Raw genomic sequence first — 22,010 nt, 5'->3', positions numbered from 1 at the left:
TGATTTTTTGGGTGGTTCAGATGGGAAAACTGGAAGAGATTGATTTTCACAAAAAAGTACTAAAGATTAGGGGGTGTTTATGGTGTCTTGTGTCAAACCATGAAAATGAGACCCTAAAGTCACCTTTGAAAATATAAACACTTTCTTTGTTTCTCAAATTATTAGGCATAAGAAAGCTGTGCAGACCACTGTTTTTTCCGAAAGTATCTTCCTAGAGTTACACTATGCTGATAGTCTGAATACTCTTAAGAGTTTATGCATCTATTAAATTCGTGTATTGCATATCTCTGTGGGAGAAAACAGACAGACATTATTCTCAGACTTGCACAGATACATATTTAACCACAGAATGTAATGGCACCTCAATTCAGAGATACTAATTTACTTTTTAAACCAGAAAACAAGAGCATAGAATACCATTTCTTTTATCATTAACCTCCAGCTAGCACTGAATGTTTCAAGGTTTATTTTGACTAGTGTCTGGGTCTCTAAATGACAAGCTAATTAGAGGGGTATGCCAGGCTATTCCTTGGCTAGACTGCAAGAAGTTTAGTTTGCAGCTGTCCACAGAGAAATCTACAACCTGACACTTGAAATTTAGCCACACTTACCCGAAAGACTGTCATTTCTTCCAACAAGACTTCCTCTAATTCATGCCAAGTCTCCTTAGGAATTGAAACCACTTTAAGGACCGTTCCAATATCTTGAAAAGGAAAACAAAAAAAAGTTTTCAGGTGCTTAAGAAGCATACTTCAGTTTCAGAGCAGCCAGAGTTTCTTGTACTATGTAATTATTTCACATGTAAAGATTGTGAGGCTACATATCACTGAGCACTCATTCAAAATACCAACTGCTATTTAAAATAACCTAGAAAAACACTGAATTTCAGTAGGAGGTTTCACTGAAGTCTTTCAATTATCAAAACACAACAAATAAGATAAATAATAGTACAGTTATTAAAGAATGAGATGGACTAAAATGCTATTTACGTGACAGTATAAAATGACAGATGTTTCAGTCATGTGATTGAGGAAGGAAATGCACTAAATTTACCCCAATATGTTTTATTGTCTATTTTGAATATGATGTTTGGCATTCTTAAAATGCATGTGAAGATGCTGTCAGAAGGCTCAGTATGGATATAAAAACATCTGGACAAATGTTGTTAGACAGATGAAGCTGTTAGATCTCTTAAGTACATGCAATCTTCCCCATGTCAAACAAAGTACCTAAGATGTATAAACCCCTTAAGGCATCTATATTTCTCTGTGTGTTAGACACTAGTCTTCACTGAGGGGTAAAATGCAATAGAACTTGTATCTTCTGTTTAGAAATAGGTGTGTGCCAGCATTTCAGTACTACATCCATTTTCATTCTTGGGGTTTTGCAATTGGCTTTAACATGAACAAGGTCAACACCTGAAATTCCAGAGCTACAGCTTTTGGTTTTGTGAATATGGTTGAGACTTAAGACCATCTCTGTTTCACAGCTTCTGGGTCTGTGATTTATTTGTTTGTTTCCATTAGTAGAATTTTCAGGGAACAACAAGAAAAAAAGGAATAATTTCTAGGTTGGTACACATCACTGCAGACTCTCTGAAATGGAAACACTCTGGATTTTCTTTTTAATCAGCCAAGTATACTGCCATGTAAATATATCATAGGAATAACAACTACAACCCTTTGAACTTTTCATGTTGCCCATTCTATATCAGTAATAGTTTAGGGAAAAATAAGGCATTTTAAATGGATAAAATTCTCAAAGTAACAGAACTATAAAGTTCAACATTCTCAAAACAAGAAGTAACCAACAATTACACAAAATCAAAATATATTTTGTATGTATATATTTGTGTGTTAGTTGAAACTTCTGATTAAAAAGATGACAACTCACCACTTTTATACTGAAAATTCATACAAAATCAAAACAAATAGATTACACAGGTTGAAAATGTTTTTATAAGTTGACTAACTTAAAAGCTATTAATTTAATGAGAAAGTTCTGGTATTTCAACTCCTTGACATAAATTTAGAACAAAATATTCTAGAAATCCTAGACTACCCTGTACAACCGAGATTTTCAATTTTTCCATCTGCTCCCCTTTAAGGAGATGTTGGTTTCTAAGCACATATTTTTGGAAGTTTAGAAAGAAGTAATTTTTTTCCACAAGATATCTACATCACTGTTTTCTTTCATTAGTCACAAATTCATAGATTCTTTTTTTAAAAAGAAACAACAGTTCTTTCTTAAACCAACATCAACAACAACAAAGCAAAGCATGGCTTTCTTTTTATTTGGGCAGCTACATGTACAAACTAAACTAGTAAAATATACTAGATAAGTTGTTTTGGAAGTGGTTTTCATTATGGTTGCTGCTACTAGTTGAATATATTTAATTCAAGAAATATCGGGAACAATATAGAAAAAATGCAATATAAACTTTAAAACAAGAAGAAAAAAATCCACATTTCTACAACAGAGTAATTCAGAACAACAGATAATTTAGTGTTAGTTATATTTGTAATTTAATGGATGAGTTAATTTCCTTAATTATCCTGATAATTTGCTGACTGTGGTTTTGAGATAAATATATTGTATGGGTAAAAAAAAGAACTCTGATCCAATAAGTATAACAGTGTAGCAATGTGTCATGACTGTATTCTGTGTGGGACCATGGCTGCCACAGTGTGACTCAGTCACAGTCCATCAAATGCCATATTCTAGAAATAAAGGGGTATTTTTGATAAAACAGCACACGGGAAGCTGTGGGGCCTGAGCGGGCAGTGAGCAGACATAAGTTCCCCACATAATGTTGTTTCCAAAAAAAGTCTGACTTTTAAGTGGATCCTGCAACAATTACAGTCGCTTGATGCTTGAGAAAGCCTCTGAGGTCAAAGATACACTGTGTTAATCACTACGGCGACTCTGGTCAGGCCACAGGTACCAAAGTGGGGCTTTATCTGTGTTCTAGATCAAGTTTTACAGAGTACTATTTCAAACAACTTCACACAAATGGAATCAGGCTTCTCCTTTAGGATCAATAGGCTCTGCTAAGTAAGATAAGATTACTGTTATTAATTTGCTTTACTGACAGATGTACCTTGACTGTGCCAAATGATCCCAAACATCAGACACTCAGGATATGCATTAAGTGCGTATCTTAAATCCTGTTTTTTTCTGATATAATTTCAAGCATGCCGATAGGATTTTATTTCCATTGTGAAACACACTGGTACAATCACAGTGGGAAAGAAACTGCTCAGCTAAAGATTTCACCCACAGGAAAGGAAAATGTGACCACACTGGATGGCTATTAATTATGTTGTGTTCATTTATCATCAGTTATTCAATGAAAAGGAAAAACAAGTATTTCGTCAACATATTGAAGTTCAGCAGCATGTGGGAATAATGTAGATTGCTGTAACGGCAATGGGAAAATACAGAGAAATGTATCTAATCTGATGGGACAGACCTGCACAAAAAAATCCAGTCATCCCCAGAGAGCTTAGTTCTGGCTTTGTCATAGGTTCAGGTCATCAAGTGGAAAACTGAACTGTGACCAGAGTCTCTAGTCTGCTCCCCGGCTTGTTCTTTGCTTGGGGAAGATGTAATATGTGCTGATTGTGTATCTGTTTCTGGTTTCTTTGACTTTCACCAGCCAGCTCAGTGCAGCTTTCTGGCAGAAGGCAGGCAGGGCCTCAGTTCTGATTCTTTTCCTTTCCCACTGTGTGGAAGATGCCCTTTCCTCATTCTGAAATTCACAAGAAGGACAGCGAGCTCAGAGGAACACCTTTTGTGCCCCAGCTCCAAGCACAGGTATTTTAACACCTGTTCTTGTCCCATGAGGGTATAACCTCCTGCTGGAAAAAGAACAGTTTCTGTAGACAAAAGTAGTATTTCAGGAAATAATAATGCTCTGCACTTATGAAGCTGTGTTTTTGTTGCTGAAACCTCTTTTGGCAAGTGCAAGTAATAACCTTTCAATACTTTTCTTACTGTTCTTGGGCACAAATATCAGCAATGTTGGATGGGATCCAGAGCACTTACCACACACCTGAATATTAGTGGTTTAAGGAATTCAGTGCCTAAATTCCCAACACAAAGGTAAGAGCTAGGTATTATTGAGGCTCTTTCAGAGTGAGACCTTGCCTGACTAATTTAGATAGGAACCGCTATATGTAATGATAGTTATCTAAAAGCTATAGCTCAGGTTTAAGCAAGTCTTCCTGGACTGTCTGAAAGCAGACAGGAACTTCTGCATAACTATTCATCTTACTCTAATAGGGGTCTTGAAAAAAGTACAATGAATCTCTCTCTGGAAGTGCTTCTCTCTCTCCTTTGCAGAAGCCAAGGCATCTTTCTTAGACTGAATGTCAAACTTTGGTGAGATAAATGCCACCTCTTGCGCTCAACATGTAGACATAAATCAGCTCCTTATGTTTGCTCAGCATCATACTCTGGATGCTGAAGGGCTTGTTCCCTCACATTGCAGCCAAGTGGAGTATTGACATTAATTTTTTTCCTGGGTTGAAGCAGGTAATAGAAGACTTGTTGAAAGGCACAAAACACTGCCAATTGTAGATGGCATTGAAGTCTCTAATGTGTGATGGAAAATATATGTGTTGTGTAAAATCATATGAAACTACTTTTCAATGTTTTATGCAAAACATATTGTAGCACTGGTATCTAATAACTCAGTTCACAGCTTTAAAGAGCTGGAACACTTTCTGCAGAGCTGCATTTCCTGCAGTAAATGTTCTGAATTGCTACGCATGCACTGTGTTTGGTACACAAAGCTTTGTCAGCTCTCGGTTTGCTCATAATAATTGCAGGCATTAACATGAAAGAGACCTTGAGACTTATTGCTTTCGAAATCTGACCCCAGGTCTAGAGCACCAGAACTGTACTTAAAGCAAGTCAAAAATTGGACTGTTATAAGACAGACAGCCAGGCAGATATTTTTTGGTTGAAAGCTGAAAAGAAACAGTGGGGTTTTGGTTTGATTTGTTTTCACTTCATGATGCCAATGTCTAATTACTAGCAATTATGTTCAATAGACGTTTAAAATACTTTTATTCAACATAACAGAAACACCAGCCAACTAAAGGAATATCTTCAAAGGTGAAGCAGCAGATCCACCAACTGCATCAGCAAAGTTCTCAAGCCACTGAACTTAGGTAAATGCATATCAGCTAATTTCTGGTCACTGTTATTTCTCATTAGTACCCTTCTGGAAAAAAAAAAGTCTTTTCTGAGTGCATATTTCCACTTTTATAAAATGTCCAAGCTGTATGATTCTGCAAATGCTTTGGAGAAGATATCATGTTTCTATTTGAATACCAACTCTTCTTAAACCACTTTGTATGTGCCAGATATATTAAGTAAAATGATGCACTCTTCTAGCTAAAGAGCTGGGCATCTCAAGGCAATACCTGAAATACTTGAAAGGCACAAAAGACATTTCCCGTACCTGGATACTTGCCTCATTCCTGTTAATACATCTTATGCTGCACTTCAAAATGAGAACCACAAAACCTGCCTTTTAATACTAAATTATAATTAATAAGGCAAGATATTTCTAATAAAATTCCCTAATAACAGTAGTTGAAAAGAGAGCGGTTTGATCTTAATCCAGCTGGCAAAACTCCTAAAGAATTAAGCTATGCAGGCCACAGCCTGAACTTGTAGCAGTGAACGTATGTAACAAAGGCCTCCCCAAATTTTCACACGTATACACTATTCCGTCAGTGTTCTGTCTTTCAGAGTATGAAATTTCATCTGATCTATGTCTCCATAATGCCTGGAGGAGCATACAGTGTAGATTCAAGTCTTCTCACCTGTGCCAATGAACATCACATCGTATTGGCCATCTTCTGCATCTACTCGATCTACTACTATCTGTGTGAATTGGTAATCCACGTCTGTTTTGATCATGATTGGACGGTTGTTGATGGGGAATACTGGGTTGTACATGGCTGGATGACTTCTTGCAAATGTTATAACTTCATCAGGAAGGTCCTTGGTGGAATCAAAGCCTCCAAATGTTTTACTGGGACACTGGAAATAAAAAAGAAAATGTTTTACATTTTATTATCAAACACTAGAAACATATTAGAAATCTATTTCATTACAATCATCCCGACTACTGCAGTCTATAACTAAATATGACAGGACATCCAAGTGTTTCATGACAGACAGCAGAAGTTAATTCCATCACTGAAAGTCTCTTTTTTTTTCATTTTGGATTTAGATCAATATGGTTAACAGAATGTAAATGATCCTTATACATAATTTTTCTTACTACTATGCAGTGCAAAAGGATTTTCAGTGATTTACTGCCATTAATTGGCCGAAGGAATAAATCCTGAACTATCTAAAATCATTCAATATGAGAATTTCAAGCAGTTTAAGTATTTGGTTACATATACAACAGAAAATTAATTAATTATGCCACCATGTTTGTTTCAAAGTATTGTCTTCAGGATTTGACTGGAAGTCAATTCCTCTCTAAGGAACCCAATCCTTAAATGCTGCTACAATTCCCTGTTACACTGACTTTTCAAATTCCTGCTTGTCTCAACAAGTGTGTGTCATCCATGCAGTCCTGATAATGTGGATCCTGTTACACTAAATCAAATCAAATGAGTCACGTCCTAAATACATCTCTTTTCTCTCCATTGATTCTAAAGAAAGCCTCATGTGAGTGTTGCTGCTCATACTGTCAATGTGAACAGTTAGGTAAGACGACTCTTGCCAAAGAACTGAAATAAGTCTTCACTGTTGTGTATTGTGCAGTAACAGAAAAGTTAACATCCCCTTGGAATTAAGCTGGTCCCCATGAAATAATACAGTAGAGTCCTTTTGCCCCCTTATTCAGCCATGGGTGGGCCAGACAGTTTTGCCTCTAATCTGTGAAATGCAAAGGGTTCTCATTCTCCCAATGTGAGCAAAATGTAGAGGCTGAGAAGGGAAGGAGAGGTATGACCATGGCTTTGGTAGCCACAAAAATATTGTTCCACTTTCACCTATTGCATGTCCCCATGGGGAGACTCAAGAATCACCACCATTTGCCCTCGTCTCCTCTGTAGAATTGATAAGTATTTTATGACCAATTACAGGTTACTTTAAAGTAAGCATTAGTAGGGTGTTGGTAATGTTGAATGGATGAAAAAAATGGGCCACAATTAAATTAAATAAAATCACCAGCCCAAAGATACTTGGCAAAGAACTTGGTGTCCCCCATCCTAATTCGTTCAGATACCTGTTTAAGACATATAAAACGCTGAAACCCAGTTGACAATAATTATCTTTGCAGCATGTGAACCTGAAATATAAACAGTTGATATTAAATTGCCCTAGATAATTTGTCCTTTATATCCACATACAGAATATCTTCCAATTAAATTAAAAACCTAGAGGACAACATCTTATTAATGAAGAATCCAGACCTTGCAGGATGCTCAGCAGAAGAAATCAATTGTCTTTGCTATCACCTTGATCAAAATTATTAATAATTCATCAGAAATTGAATTTAAAAATCAATATTTTCAAAAGGACTAGTTGTTGTACTCAGCAAAGGGACACTTCCAGCATGGACGTATAAAGTGTAAATTGTCTCTTTTTGGCATATTTGTTAGTAAGCAAATTCCCGCATTCTGTTCCATTAAATGGTATGGAAGGGAGGAAGGGAGGGAGGATGTTTGATTAATGCATGTGGAGCAGACTAAGCAGAAAGCAAGTTAGTTATCTACTTTGTAGTGACAACATTCTCCAGCATTTTTATTATTATATGCTCTTGCTCTCTCTTACAGAAATATTACAAAGATAAAATCAGATAGGCTTTTTAGGCTTTTTATAATCATTGGCCAAACCTTTGTCTGTCTCAAAGATTGTGTTTAAAACTCTACACTTCAGTTTTAAGTTTGCTTTACATCTCGGTTAATATTCTAACTACAGTTCAATACTAATTACTCAGAGTAATTAGATAATGATTAATTAGACAATATATGCAAAGTACTTCAAGTATAAAAATCACTACACAAGAACCAAGTATTGTTAATTGCAGCTGGGCAAACACTGAAAAACAACAGTAAATGAATATTCATTTAAATTGTAAGTAAATGAATTTCAGCTGTGTTTCAATTGCTTGAATATTTGCTTTCTGGCTCATTTTCTAACAAAGGATTTTACTTGCAGCAATGTTGACCAAGACATATTTTATGCAGAAAAACCATAAAACTAGAATTAGTGTCATCATTGCGTGTGTTTAAATGAGACTCCCAATTCTGACAGCCAGATTACTGCTTGGATCCCCTGCTTTTCTGAGAATAAACAATGATAGTATCTTTGTGCTTTTCCATCTAAAGATTAAAGTGCATTACCTGGACTAGGCTGTGGCTCACATTCATCCCATCCCACTTTAGGAAACTAACTGAGATGAAATTAAACTCTTTTGGCTATAACTCCCTTCCTTGTGAATGGAGTGAAATGGGCACCATCATTAGGTGAGATTTAGCCCATCCATAGTCCAAACTGCTTGCAAAGGAATTTCAACCCACAGAAAGTCTGAGCTGTCCTGAGGAGGAAAGTCCTGTCACATTTACTTACGTTATGGTCACAAAACCAGGATACACAACAAAAACATTACCCTTAATGCTAATGACAGGACTGCTTTTCATATTTGTGGGTCTACGTCAAGCTAATTGGCAAGGCACTTCATCACAACTCATGGTTATATACCTAATCAATCCTACTGATAACAAGGAAATAGAAAGTTTTCAGGTGCCAAAAGATAGGCATGAATACAAATGTCCTGAAACGGTTTGGAGAAATGTGCTTGATCTTGGATTCAAGCAGAGTCAAAAGAACTTTTGCATTTAACATTCACTTTCAATCCCTGGTCCCCAGTATGCCATGTCAGGGGTTTTCATTAGTCAGGAGGACGTAACTAGGCTATACCTTAATTGGCCTATTAGGGAATCCAACAGAGTAAGTCAATAGCTAATTTTGGTGGGAGCAAAAAAATGCTTTGGTCATAACTGAAGATAACACCATGAAGCGGAGAAAACTTGAGCTCTGTAGCTGAATTCACAGAAAGTCAGATATGAATTCAGGATGAGGTACTCCATTCAAGATAAGGTATATACAAAAATCCTTCCTCCTCTTCCAAATATTGTTAAAAGGTTAAAAAAAAATATAGAACTTAAAGGAAAAATCTGTCAATTTCTTTGTTAAACGTGAAGCTGGTGTAGAATCATTTACAAAGTTTTCTGACTTTTCAAAAGAACCTCTAGATGCTCAAGAAGTTTACTGGCACCTCACCTATCAAATTCTTCAGATAATTCAGCACTGTTTAACTGCAGTGAGACCTGGAACTGAGTCACTGCAAGAAGCTCAGGTTTTGTTTCTCCTTTGCCTTTCCCCACTTCTTGGAAAAGGAAGCCACAAGTCTGACATCTAAAGGAACTTCAAAAACCTTTCTTCTTTATTCTTAAGAGGTCTTCAAAGCAATTCAAAATATATCAAATTTCATCAATTTAGAAACAAAAAGCTCCTTTTCAGCCAGAAATGTGTCTCATTGTAAAATTCAGTTTTATCCTACTAATACAACAGAATGATTTTAGCCACTGTGCAGTGAAAACAAAAAATTTTTTCAAAGTGGAAGACACCAGGATTAGAGTCACTGGCAATGGGCTAGGAGAAATGGATGGCCTCAGCCACCCTGTAATTAACATAGTTTACAGTGTCACGGCCTCTTGCACTACATGATGTGACTGCAGGGCTATGTAGAATTGTATAACTTGGGATCACATTCACCCTTAGGCAAGAAAAATGTTTACAATGAAATCTGAATATCTTTGCCCTTTCTTTGTGAATCTTAGTGTAAGTATGTTATAGTGAAATTGTAAGGGTAAATCCATTCTGAGAGAGTAGCCAGAAAAAAAGTTAACTGTATTAACTGAATACTTAACTGTATTACCCTACTTTGGCAAAAGATCTAGTGGCTTAGGTCACTTAATCACTTAGGGTTTGGATTTGGGTCCCTGCTTTTCTGCTTGTTCTCAGGAATTTTATCAAGTTATTCTCCCATATGGACCCAAGCTCAAGACCCTCAGACAAGTCTTGGAATAACCCACAGGCTCTGAGGCAGGCAGAGCTGGGTTGTCAGTCTCTAGGGCAAATATCTGAGCTGTGCATTCAGAATCTCAATAGAGCTGCGTCCACTCTCTCCTCAGGAATGAATGTAACAGAGCCACTGTGCAGCAGTCAGCTCTTTATCTCAGTCTATTCCTGTGATAGAAACATGTACCATCCTTCTTTGTCTGTTTTACATAATGTCTATTACTTGTTTTTCTTTAGAAAGGTTAATCAATACTGGAATCAAAGAGGAATATAAATAAAACAGAATAATGAACACTAACTTATTAAGTCTGTCAGAATGAAAAGAAGATGGCATTAGCTATATAAGAAATACCAAAAATATCTACTCCTTCACATTTCCCACAGGGATGTAAAACAATACAACTTCAAAAAAAAACTCTGACATACCAGCATTAACTAGAGTAATTGAAAAAAAAAACCCTAGTTTAGCATCAAATGAGAAATTAAACTGCTCCTATGTTGCAGAGCTTGTATTTTAATTCTGGAAAAAATTAGGAATCCCTTTAGCAGTTGTAGTGAGAGAGCAAGGAAAGCTGAGGAATCCAGCTGTCAGGGAGCCACTGTTTTCTTTTAGTTAGGTAGTCATTTTCATTAGGCTGAGCTTATATATTGTCTAACTGTTGGAGATCAGTTGAAAGAACAATTTCAAAACATACCAGACAAAAGTAGAAAATCTGATGATTTAAAAGAAAGGTTCAAAGCTATTCCTGGTTTGTTTTGTGCCTTGTATTTAAGGAGATTTTTAAAAGAATATTATAAACAGATATCTTATTTACATTTACACTTACACTTACATTTACATTTACATGTTTATATATATTAATGTGTACATGTAAGTTTAATATTCAGCAATGATATTTCAGAACTTAAATGGGCCAAGCTGATTTATACTAGCTAAGGAGCTACCCTAATGTATACAATTAATGCTTTTTTCATAAATGTCCCATCTTCTTAGACTGCTGGTAATTTCTGAGGCAGGTAAATTTTTCTAGAATGTGATGACATCAGCTGGGAGTTATAAATATGGATGTCTTATATTGATATTTTAGTAATTTATAAACTTCAATGAAAGAAACAGGTAGTCGCATAAATTTTAAAAAATGACAGTGGAATTTAGAAATTGTTATAGTCACTCTATCATCCATTGCAGAAATATCTCTCTTACTGTACCAGATTCAGTGTCAAGAATAATTGAATGTTTCTTAACAGCCAGACAGATGCTCTGTTTTCTGTTCATTCTCACTAAGAATGACTCAACCAATATTTGGAACAAAGACAAATTCCAAGGAAAGTACAATGCAGAGTAATTTATTAAACATTTGACTCTCAGGAAGGTTCTCCAGCCATTCCTTAAACTTCTGCTGAAGTTGTTAATATGAATGCGAAAATTAAAATCCAAATGAAGTTGCTATTTCAGTTTCATATTTTACATGAAAATCAGTTTCACTTTGGACCTGGAGGAGTTGTTGGATTTCCCTTCTGCCACCCTACCCATTTCATTATCTTTTTCAGTTTCTTTCCTGGATCTCAGCTGAAGGCCCATGTAATGTGTCAAAATATTTTCCATAGTTTTCCCTTTTTAGATGACTGTATTTCTTAGGGTACTTACGGTTCCTGGCCGTGGATATGGCACTCGCCCTTGGTAGGGAACCCACTGGTAGTTTGGGCCATCTCGGTGGGCATAGGGACCAAGAAATACCCTCCTCACATCAGTCATGCTGTACATACACACTGCTGACCCCTTGAAGATATTACTAAAAATGAGGAGAGAAGAAATCAAATCAGGTTCTTTAAGGAAAGGCCATGGGAATAGCAGCTTGTTGCTTTCTAATTTATTGCATGTGCTGATTATCAAAACTCTGACATGCGCTCAGAGCAATCCAAACTCACCTCCTGTGAAAGTTCAGCATAACTGATACGATCTCTCAGACGTTTTCCTAAGCAGATGGCTGCTATTCCACTATTTAAAACATATTGTCCCCAGAAGGCCAAAGCCCCAGTTTGAGTAAACTTCAATGGAGCTATCCCTAGAGGTCTATTCAATTCTTTCCTACATTTTGTATTTTTCTATTTTTTTAGCAGTTTCTTCTGTCATTTGGGCAGCACAGCCACAAGCTTCAGTGTTGTTTCTTACCTTGAGATTTCTTACAGATGACAGTAAGTACTTGTAAATTTCCCTCTTCTATGCCTGGTTATCACTAGAAACATTCCTTCTGTTTAGAAACTAAAACTTTTGTCCTTCACAGATAAATGTGGCAATGCAACCAGTACTGCAAACCTTCCTCAGACGAAATTTACAAGTACAATTTTGGTCTCAGTGAAAGCACAATAAAACCCAAATGTTCAAGTCACAGTTATGTGTGATACAATAACAGAACTTTTGAAATATTGTTAAACTTTCCAGATTTCAGCAATATTTTCCACCAATACCTCCCTGAGTAACAAATTTCTCACACTGCAGATTTCCTGTTTCACCTTGCTGCTAAACAAGAATATTTATGCTTGTGTTATTTTTCCACGTCTGTGTAGGAAGGGCTACAAATTCTGATCCCCACTATAAAAAGCCAATTCAATTGCAAGAACAGCTTGAGAAACAGATAGTCTTTGTGATCACTTGCTTCAGAGTGATGATGTACATTGCTCTTAATTCATTACTTCTTACTGACTTCTCAGTTCAAAGGTTAAGAAAATTTTGTGTTTCTTAAAAACATTTTTAACAAAGAGACCTATTTAAAACAAGCAGCCACACAAGTTTCCATGCAAGTAAAATGATATGTTCTATACCTGGAAGTTGTAAACACTCCATAGACTATTGGATTTTTAGGGTCCTTTGAGTTCATTAGGAACACATCCTCTGTAACAATAACAAGAGATGGAAAAGAAAATGAAGTTAAATTCATATGGATAATAACTGACAACATTTCTGTATTCAAAGCCATTTCTGCCACTTACGTAGTTCATCAAAGTGCGTGTCAATGCCATTGGGTCCTGGCACAGAACAAATCAGACGTGCTTTGAGGAAAGTTGTCCATTTGTTAACAAGGCTCCTGTGTCCACCAAAGTCATTCTAATGACAAAAGTATTTTGCATTAATATCTAGTAACAATCTTTCTTTGAAGAATCAGCAGAGTACAGACAAAATACAGTAAATAACCACCAAGATGCTACTTATAAGAAAACAGAGAAAAGGATTCACGTTCTACATACAAGAGCATTATGTTTTCAAAGACATTAATTCTGAAACACTTTTAATTTACATTGTATTGCGACATATTTCATAATAGCACATAATTAAAAAAAAAAAAAAAACCAACCTCTTTATATATTGTAATACATCATATAACACTGGAGAAAGACAAGAGAGGCAGAATATTTTATTCCAGAGCTCTCACGCTGACATGTCCTGATAAAGCTTAAGGGGTTTATGACTCTTAACTGGGTAGCAACAAAGTAGAAATGCAAGTTGCAAGTGAACAAAGTAGATAAAAATGCCAGAACAGTGGTATCAGTTGTACAGTGGCAAAACTTATGAATAAAGTGCACCAAGGCCTCCATACTTATGGGGTAATTGGTTTTCTAGCAGCTACCTCTGGATTTGCAGAGATAAACTGAAATTATGCTTATGGATTAACATAAAATTTTACTGTAAACATCATAATTGCCAAAGTTACAACATTTATTAATATAATTTAATTTGCAGAAATCTTTTAAAAAGACTGTCAGAAAAATATTTAGATGTTTATCAGCATGGATGAATGATTCAATCTGCGGTCATTAAGGGTCTTCTGAATGGTTGCCAATTTCTACAGCTAAGCTTAAATAACTGTTTTGTTAAATCTTCTTTTGCCTCTGTTTTAAAGATTTTCACTGATGTGGGAATGGAAAGGTACTAACATTCCTTTAAAACGTAAATTCTTCAAATGTTTTTGGCCTACTTGGAAGTATCACATTTCCTGTAAAAGATTCTCATTTTTGCAGACACATTCTAAGCCTCAGAAGATGCCTATGACTTTTTAAACAAAACATCTTAGTTTGTGAAGCTTCCCCAAACAGAGAACAACTGAATAGTATACTTTTGGGTGTGTTATCCCCTATTTTTCACTTGGGATGATCTCTGCTTTAGTAAAATACCAGTGTTAATACTGAATAGTTTACAGGTAAGAAAATGCACTTCCTAAAATAACTTTCAAAGTGTCCTCAATCACACAATCACACAACGAAATAATCATTTTACCTTGCAGATCTGCCCTATTCTGGCATGAGTGGCTTTTCCAGTGTGCTCTCCATCAATTGCATTTTCACGGAAGAAGAAATAGATTTTGTCATCTTCTGGATTGTCACTCTCTGGTATCAGATGAGCACTAATAAATCTAGGATCTGAGAAGACAATGCCGTTGTGCATGTTACTACTCCATGAAATGAATCACTTGACTTCCTTATATAAATGAATTGTGATTTTGCTTCCCAAGAATCAATCTTTGCATCAAATGGCAAATATATCTATGTTAGGTACATCCTTAACGATTAACATGTGACAGGTATTTACATTCCTCTTATCTTTAATACATAGAGGTGTTTGCTACACATATTTAATGAACAGATCTTAAATAATTATTGGAGCAATTAAACATTCATGAAACTTCTTTACAAATGGTTGTATAACATTACAGCATGGATTTCTAATTACATGTATTTATTACTGACATTCTTTTTGTTTGAATGTTTTCATTTTGGTCAATAAACTTTCTGTATGTGTCACACATAAAATCAGAGAATTATTGAGACAAATGTAATATTCCTAACTTTAGCAATAATGAAGAATATATAAAGTAAGTATTTTACATCTAGAAAAGTATTAATGTGTTACTGTCAAAAAAATTCAAGTTAAAAATAGAGTTTTGATTGATATTGTCTACTTCCACACTATGATACCCTAAACCCCAACATTTTTGTCTGATTTTAGGAAGAGAAATATGTTTGTGAATTCCTATTCAAGTTCTTGAAATACTGTGTCTTGCCTTTTTTTTAAAGAATTTTTTTTCAGAGAAAACCTTTATTTCTTGGCAATTAGAGTGACAACATTATTTGGTGATAAAGAAGATACATCAACATGCTGTATCTTATCAACATGATGCATTTTATAAAGATAGATAAAATGCAGACATACTGATCAGTTATGTAAAAAACGGTGGAAAGAAGTTTTGGGAGAGAATTTTACAGAAATAATAACAGTAAATTCATACCAGTGGTGAATCTGGCTCATCACTGTATTTTATAGAGATACTTCAGCTGGTATCTCTCACTATATTTGGAAAAAAGAAGGCATATCCAACAGATTTACCAATCTGTTTTATAACCATTTTACATCCTGCTGGGATAATTAACTGTGAACTATATTTAACTACTCAGAGTCCTGTTCCTATGTGAAATTAGAAGCTACTTTAGTGTCAGGCATTAACGTCTTTTCAGTGTATGTTTATTGCTATATAGTCATGGAAATAATGAACTGTACTTTGTTTTGCCAGTTTGCACTAGCTGTCCTGTGAAACCCATTGCCTTATTAAGGATGGCAGTGTTTGTAAGCAACGTATTTTGATATATTTTTATATATATGCATATATGTGTTTTTAGATGCTTCTCTTATATGAGCACATACTGCATAATTTTGTGTGTGTGTGTGTATATATTCTCATATACTCTGTGTGTGTGTGTATATACACAGTACACAAGAATGATCATACTGGCTTAGACCAAGGTTTACTTAGATGGATATACAGACTCCAACATTGTCCAGGAGTAATTATCTGTGATAAAGAAAGAATATGGTGTACAAATAATACTCTCCCAGAATAATCTCCCTTCCTCTAACTATTTTTAGTGTAGCTGAGTCCTTGAGCTTAGTTCCTTTCTATGTGCTTAGTAACTCTCAACAGATTTTTCATCCAGTTATCTGCCTAGACTCTTCTTGAATCCATGAAGTTTTCCAACATTCATAGTGTTCTTTTGGAATTTGTTCCTCATGTACACAATCTAATGAACCAAGATCTACTTCTGATTTCATGTTTTGAACATTGATCTTACTAACTTCATTTTGTGCCTCTTAATTCCTGTACTAGAAATACCCACAGTATTCAAGATGTGGATGAATTGTGCTCTTATACAAGGGCTGTAGCAATGGTCTTTGTTGAATTCTGTTATTTTTCTATTAATTCCTGATATTTAAGATGGATTTGACAGTTCCTGAGCAGTAATCTGAAATTTTCATGGAACTTGTTGTAACCACCCGAATCTCAGTCTTCATTGGTAATGCTCAGTCCACAGCCCATCGTTTGATATGTTAAGAAAGGCATGTTTTCCTCATGGTTTTCCCTATGGTTTATCACTACATCATTCATCAAGAACAATTTAATTTGTCATTTGATTGCTTAGCTACTCAGTTGCATAAGTTCCTTTTGTAATTCTTCACAGTATTCCTTTGTTTTGCTATGCTGAATAACTTAGTATCGTGTGAAAAATTTTCTCATCCTACGGCTCAACCTCTTTTTCAGGTTATTTATGAACATGCTGAACAACATAGGCCACAGAAGAAATCTCTGTGGAACTGTGTCTATTACCTGTTGTGTTTTAAAATAAATCTTTTTAGACATCTGAAAATATCAAAATCTGTAAGCAGCCTAAGCTCTCCACCCCAAACCCTAGTAACTTAAGCTACTAAATTCACTTCCCGTCTTTGTAACAAGCATTTAACAGCCTTCAAGTTACACTGACACGAAACGCAAGATAAATAATATCGAGACTATATTGTACCATGGTAAACATCTGTTATTTTATGTATGATCTACCAGGGCTTTGAATGCAACTTGTATCACAAGAAACACAAGGCTGCAGCTTGAAAATTTCTGCATTGCAGCCTGTGGAAGGATACATCACAGAAAGAGGATACCCATTAATAGACACTGTTCCGGGCTACTGGATCTGGAGAAACTCTTGTCTGAATACACTGTTTTTACAATCTTAAGGTCTTAATGAAAAGGGTAAAAAAACCCATTCAACCAAAACCTAAATACTTTCCCAAATGGTCGAATGATTTGTTTCTAGCGCAATGGGTTTTGTAAATCACAAGATATCAAATTCTAAAATAAATCACTAAATTATCAGGCATCAAAAATCTAACTTTACATTGGCCTATGAAGATACTGTGGGGAGTCCCATTTCAGTCAATAATATTGCTGATATAGTACAGGTTATATAAACTTGCCCTCGGTTAACATATTATTATTCTTTTCTTTCCCTCTCACAATTTTGCAAGTGAACCTAGAAGCAGTAAGAGAGTCTAGTATTAAAGCATGACTGATACAAGAATGATAGAAAAATAGTTTAAGAAATGGAAAATGTATGTTTAAAATAATTCTGTCAGTGTGGTAGCAGAGGGGAGGGGTGTGAGGCAGGCAGATAGAAATAACGCCATAGCAAGACCACATGAGAATATGTTTTGTATACATTTTTTACCAGTGTTCATCTGGGATGAATTCAGATTTTCAATTACTAATTAATAAACCTAACTACATCCCTGAAAATAAAGCAGTCAGCCTCATATTAGAACACATCCATTGTACATCATGGAACAGTTTTTGCTGAATAACACTGGTGTTTCTTAGTGAGCAATCCTCAGACTGTTATGCCATCTGGTTAAATCGATATGTTTTAGTCGATAAAAGAGCGGTTCTTCATGTTATAGGACTCTTGTTCTTGTTACCTGGTGGTGTTTTGTCTCTTTCATACAACAGATCTATGTCTATGCAATGAAGCAAATAAAGGAAGAACAGGTTACATGTGTTCTGTTGCATATAGAAATAGACGAATTTCTATTCCAAATGAATATAATGATCATAAAAGCAACATCATGATTATACGTGTGGAGAGAGGAAGAGAAATGTGGTTGATAATTTCATAGGTTATAAAGCTAAGAAATGGGTGGTGTGAACTAGTAATCTTTAGTGTGTTCTTTATTGTTTCATTAGTGGAAGAGCTATTTGACTTGTCTGAGGCTTGATGCACACTTGTATTTAACTCCAGGGCTTCAGACCATGCTTACAACTAACTGCTTAGGGTCGTCATGAATCAATCAGCCAGATGGCCAGCAGTCATGCAACACAGTGGTCTCCATGGACTATGTAGCATTTTTATATTGCTCTTTGAGGAAGGGAAGGGAGATGTTGTCCACAGATGAGGGACTTCTCCTTGACTCTCCTAATTGCTCACCCATGCAGCAAAAGAAAGAATGTCATCCATGAATGTGTATGTTCAAGTATTGAGACTGCCTTGCCTTACCCTGCAAAATTAAACAGGTCCAATATCAAGGGGTGCCCATGGGACATTTAAAATAATTCAGTCAGGGTTGACCTATTTCATACATTCAACAGCCACAAAAGAAGTGCTGGAATGAACTTCAAGAAAATTTTACTAATTGGAAAGTGGTACTTTGATCCAAACCCACTAGTAACAACTGTAAAAGTTGGTGCACTGCAGCTATTGTGCATACATAGGATGACTTCAAATTTCTGCGTATGAATTATCAGGTATGCTGTGACCCTAGAACTGCCTCCAATCCATGAAGTGCTCAAAAATGCCGTTATAACAGTTCAACGCTTTCTTGTTTAAAAGCAGTCCCCCATTGGCTAAAAGTTCAGAAAGCATGTTTTGGGAAAATGAATTTAAGAAATAATTTGAAGGCAAATATTTTGCAATGATTCATTGCTTTAAAAAAACACAAGCAGACAATGTAGAAGGGTGCTTTAAAAACAGCATACATCAAACAAACATGTCTGAAACATGTTTAAGCACGATCAAAGGAGAAACAAAGCCACAGCATAAACATGATCAAAATAAAATTACAGCTAAAAACACTTCTCTGATCTTGCAGCCAATGTGAACAAGCTAAAAATAAAAATGTAGATTTTTATTTAAAACAATCAGCCTCAAGAAGCAAATTATTAAAGCACACACCTTTTTCAGTCTCCTTTTTCCAGTTGTCTTGGCTGTAGGGCTATTTCTCAGCTCCCACACGACACCTTTCTAGTGCCACTTTTTGTGTGCCCTCCTGCAATTACCACCTCTGCAGACATTTCATTGGCAGCAGCCCATTAAACTGTCCTTCATGAGAAATCTGGCTCTTTATGAAAACGACACCTTGGTCCAGCTGCCTCTGTGATTTATATGCCATTGTTTGCTTAGTTAAGTAATGGAAACATGTTTTGCTTGTCTCAGCGCTTCAGGTTCAGAAAAAGTGAAGGAAAATCAATCTGCATTGGTTCTTTTACAAATGTTACTCTTTTGCAGCAACAATTGCACAAACACCCCCTCCAATAACAATAAAATTCAGAAATTGGATTTCTAACTGAATTGTATTAGCATTTTAATGAAGATCTATAAACTTGAAGGCTCAGAAATTACCTTTAGCTGTCAAGATTGAGTCAGCTGAAGGAACAGAAGCTGGGGTCATCTCTTCATCATTTGACAGGAGCAAAAGGGCAGTTCTCTCAGGAAATGTTTTGTAAGAGTTTGAACTGGATGGCCCTATTATTGTATATTTACGGTCAAAATGACTAATTTATCAGTTCACAGAAAGAAAATTCTAGGAAACTAGGGAAATTTTATGCTCAGTAAAACTGCAATTGCTATAATTTAATGAAAAGTACTGGAGGGTGACTGGGGCCCTGAGGAGAAGAACAAGACTAGGGAAGCCGAAATTAAAAATTTAACAACAAAAATAGACAGCTACTCAGGACTTCATGAATACATACAGTGCCCATCCACTGAGACACAGCACAGAGAAGCAAGCACTATCCTCAGAAAATCTGAACTTGAAATCACAGTGAGCTCTACTACCCACAGAGAAGAGGACTTGCAGCACCAATCACAAATGTACACAGCAGAGCTGTCTGCCATGGGAGCTCTCAGCAAGGTCAGCAGAGGACAAAGCTTTTAATATATGGTGATGAGAGACCTAAGCTGGTTTGTGGTTTTACACACTTGAATGTAGTTTACAAAACACCAAAGCTTTTAGTGGTGTTCTTCCAAAGTCCCTTCATTTTAATTCTTCAACTTTCACATCCTTCTTGTTGCCAATGACTCTGGCAAACACAGTGGAGCTCTCATGGATTCATTACTAACAGTGAAGCCCTTCAACAACACAGATGGCATTGGACCACATCCTCAAGGTGGGAATGCTCTTTGCACAAGGGACGGCTTGTGGTTATTAGGGACCTAATATGATGGTTTTCTGGTAACTTACTGTCACGTGCTGACATAGAAGACAGTACCAAGGACAGACCGCAGAGTAGAGATGTGATTTAAAGACACTATTTTCAAAGCCATGGGTAGGTGAAGGTGGATGTGTGGCACGCAGCCCATGCATGGTTGAGATGTTAGCAGCTGTCACAGGGAAAGAAGCACTTTGGTCACCCATTGATACTGCAATGGAAATTCTCAACAGAAAGAGTTTTAATGACTCATGATATTTATAAAGCAGTTTGTCTTTGAGTCAAGCCAGACTGATGCTGAGGAACGATGATCTTAAAATAGTGTGTTAGCTATGACAATTAGTTTCTCCTTCTTAGAAGTCATATCCCTTTTTTCTTTTAATTTTTCAAACACTAGTAAAAGCAATTTTGGTACATATTATAATATGAGCTAATAAGTTCAAGGTTTAGCTAAGGCTTCTTGTAATTTCAACTGCATACATAGTCTTATTTTTTTTCCTGATTTAACACTCTTTTCATAATTGAGAAGAAAAATCTTCCTCGCTACAGAATCCGGCTGTTCAGTTTCAGTGGTGACTTGCGTGAATTTTCTTGTGACATAAAGAGATTATAGATTTTCAAGGATGAAAGGTATTAAAAATAATACTAATGCATCACACTTCCACCATTCCAATACAGGGATGCAACAGCAACATAACAAGCAAAAAGACACACATAAAAAAAGATGCACAATCCTTTTATACGTGTAAATTCGTCCATACCTCAGTGTTACTCTTACATACACGGCAACTGGAATCTAGTCGTTGTGGCTTTTCAGTGCTCTGACCTCGAGTGTCACCTCCAAATCATTCTTATTGTGAGTGACATTAAATCTGAATTAAGTGGTGGGTTTTTTTAAGGAATTACTGATTTATAGTTGGGGCAAAAAGCAAAGAAAAGCAACTGTAGTTCCGAGAAACATACTGAGGCATACCAGCTCACACTGGCTGGGTAGCTATGAGAAATGCAGGACTCTGCAGGGCCACCCCGCTGGCAGGGGACTGAGGCGTTGGCTGCACCTCCGGAGGAGTCAGGCGCGGGCCGGAAGGGGCGGGCCGGAAGGGGCGGGCCTGCAGCAGCTCAGAGGAGCCGGCTCCCTCCCCAGAGCCGCGGGACCAAATGAGCTTAACAGGAGCATAACTTGAATTTGTGGCACTTAACACCTCTAAAGTGGTGTAAATGAGCCTCTGAGTAGCCAGGCAAGGCTGAAATCTCCAGGCAGTGCCACCACCCAGAGATCTCTTGCTCCGCCTCTGCCTTAGAGGCGTAACTCGGTATGACTGTTTCTTGGGAGTAACATTTTTAGCGCATTCAGGAAGGAGAAGGAAGAAAATGTTGATCTCTGATGCAATTATCAGTTGCTGAAGCCTTTGTTCTAAAGAGACAACAATAGTTTTGATTCCCTGTAATGACTAATTATATGGTGAAGAAAAGTGAATGCGAAAGTTCAGTAAAATTATAGCTTAATTCTCAACATAAATTAGATTTCTCACAAAACAATGCTTATGATCTACCCACCCTATTTAATTTAAAAGAGGTGATTATTAT

The 22,010-nt window shown here is 36.3% G+C and overlaps 1 protein-coding gene across 1 annotated transcript in view; it reads right to left on the bottom strand.

Annotated features, from left to right (window-relative positions):
- Window positions 1-22,010, bottom strand: part of SEMA3A (semaphorin 3A) — a gene marked incomplete at its 3' end in the record, with an annotated part of 168,768 nt that overhangs the window by 22,285 nt on the left and 124,473 nt on the right. The window contains exons 7-12 of the mRNA XM_082008722.1: window positions 14,396-14,538; window positions 13,114-13,228; window positions 12,946-13,015; window positions 11,771-11,915; window positions 5,838-6,057; window positions 612-703 (exon numbers count right to left, since the gene is read on the bottom strand). Of these exons, the coding sequence (XP_081864848.1) occupies window positions 612-703; window positions 5,838-6,057; window positions 11,771-11,915; window positions 12,946-13,015; window positions 13,114-13,228; window positions 14,396-14,538 (785 nt within the window). The remainder of the gene's footprint in view (window positions 1-611; window positions 704-5,837; window positions 6,058-11,770; window positions 11,916-12,945; window positions 13,016-13,113; window positions 13,229-14,395; window positions 14,539-22,010) is intronic.

This window comes from Phaethon aethereus, assembly GCF_964289735.1.
Source record: "Phaethon aethereus genome assembly, chromosome: 1".
NCBI classification, from domain to species: domain Eukaryota; kingdom Metazoa; phylum Chordata; class Aves; order Phaethontiformes; family Phaethontidae; genus Phaethon; species Phaethon aethereus.
This window is presented reverse-complemented; position numbering and strand designations above follow the sequence as displayed.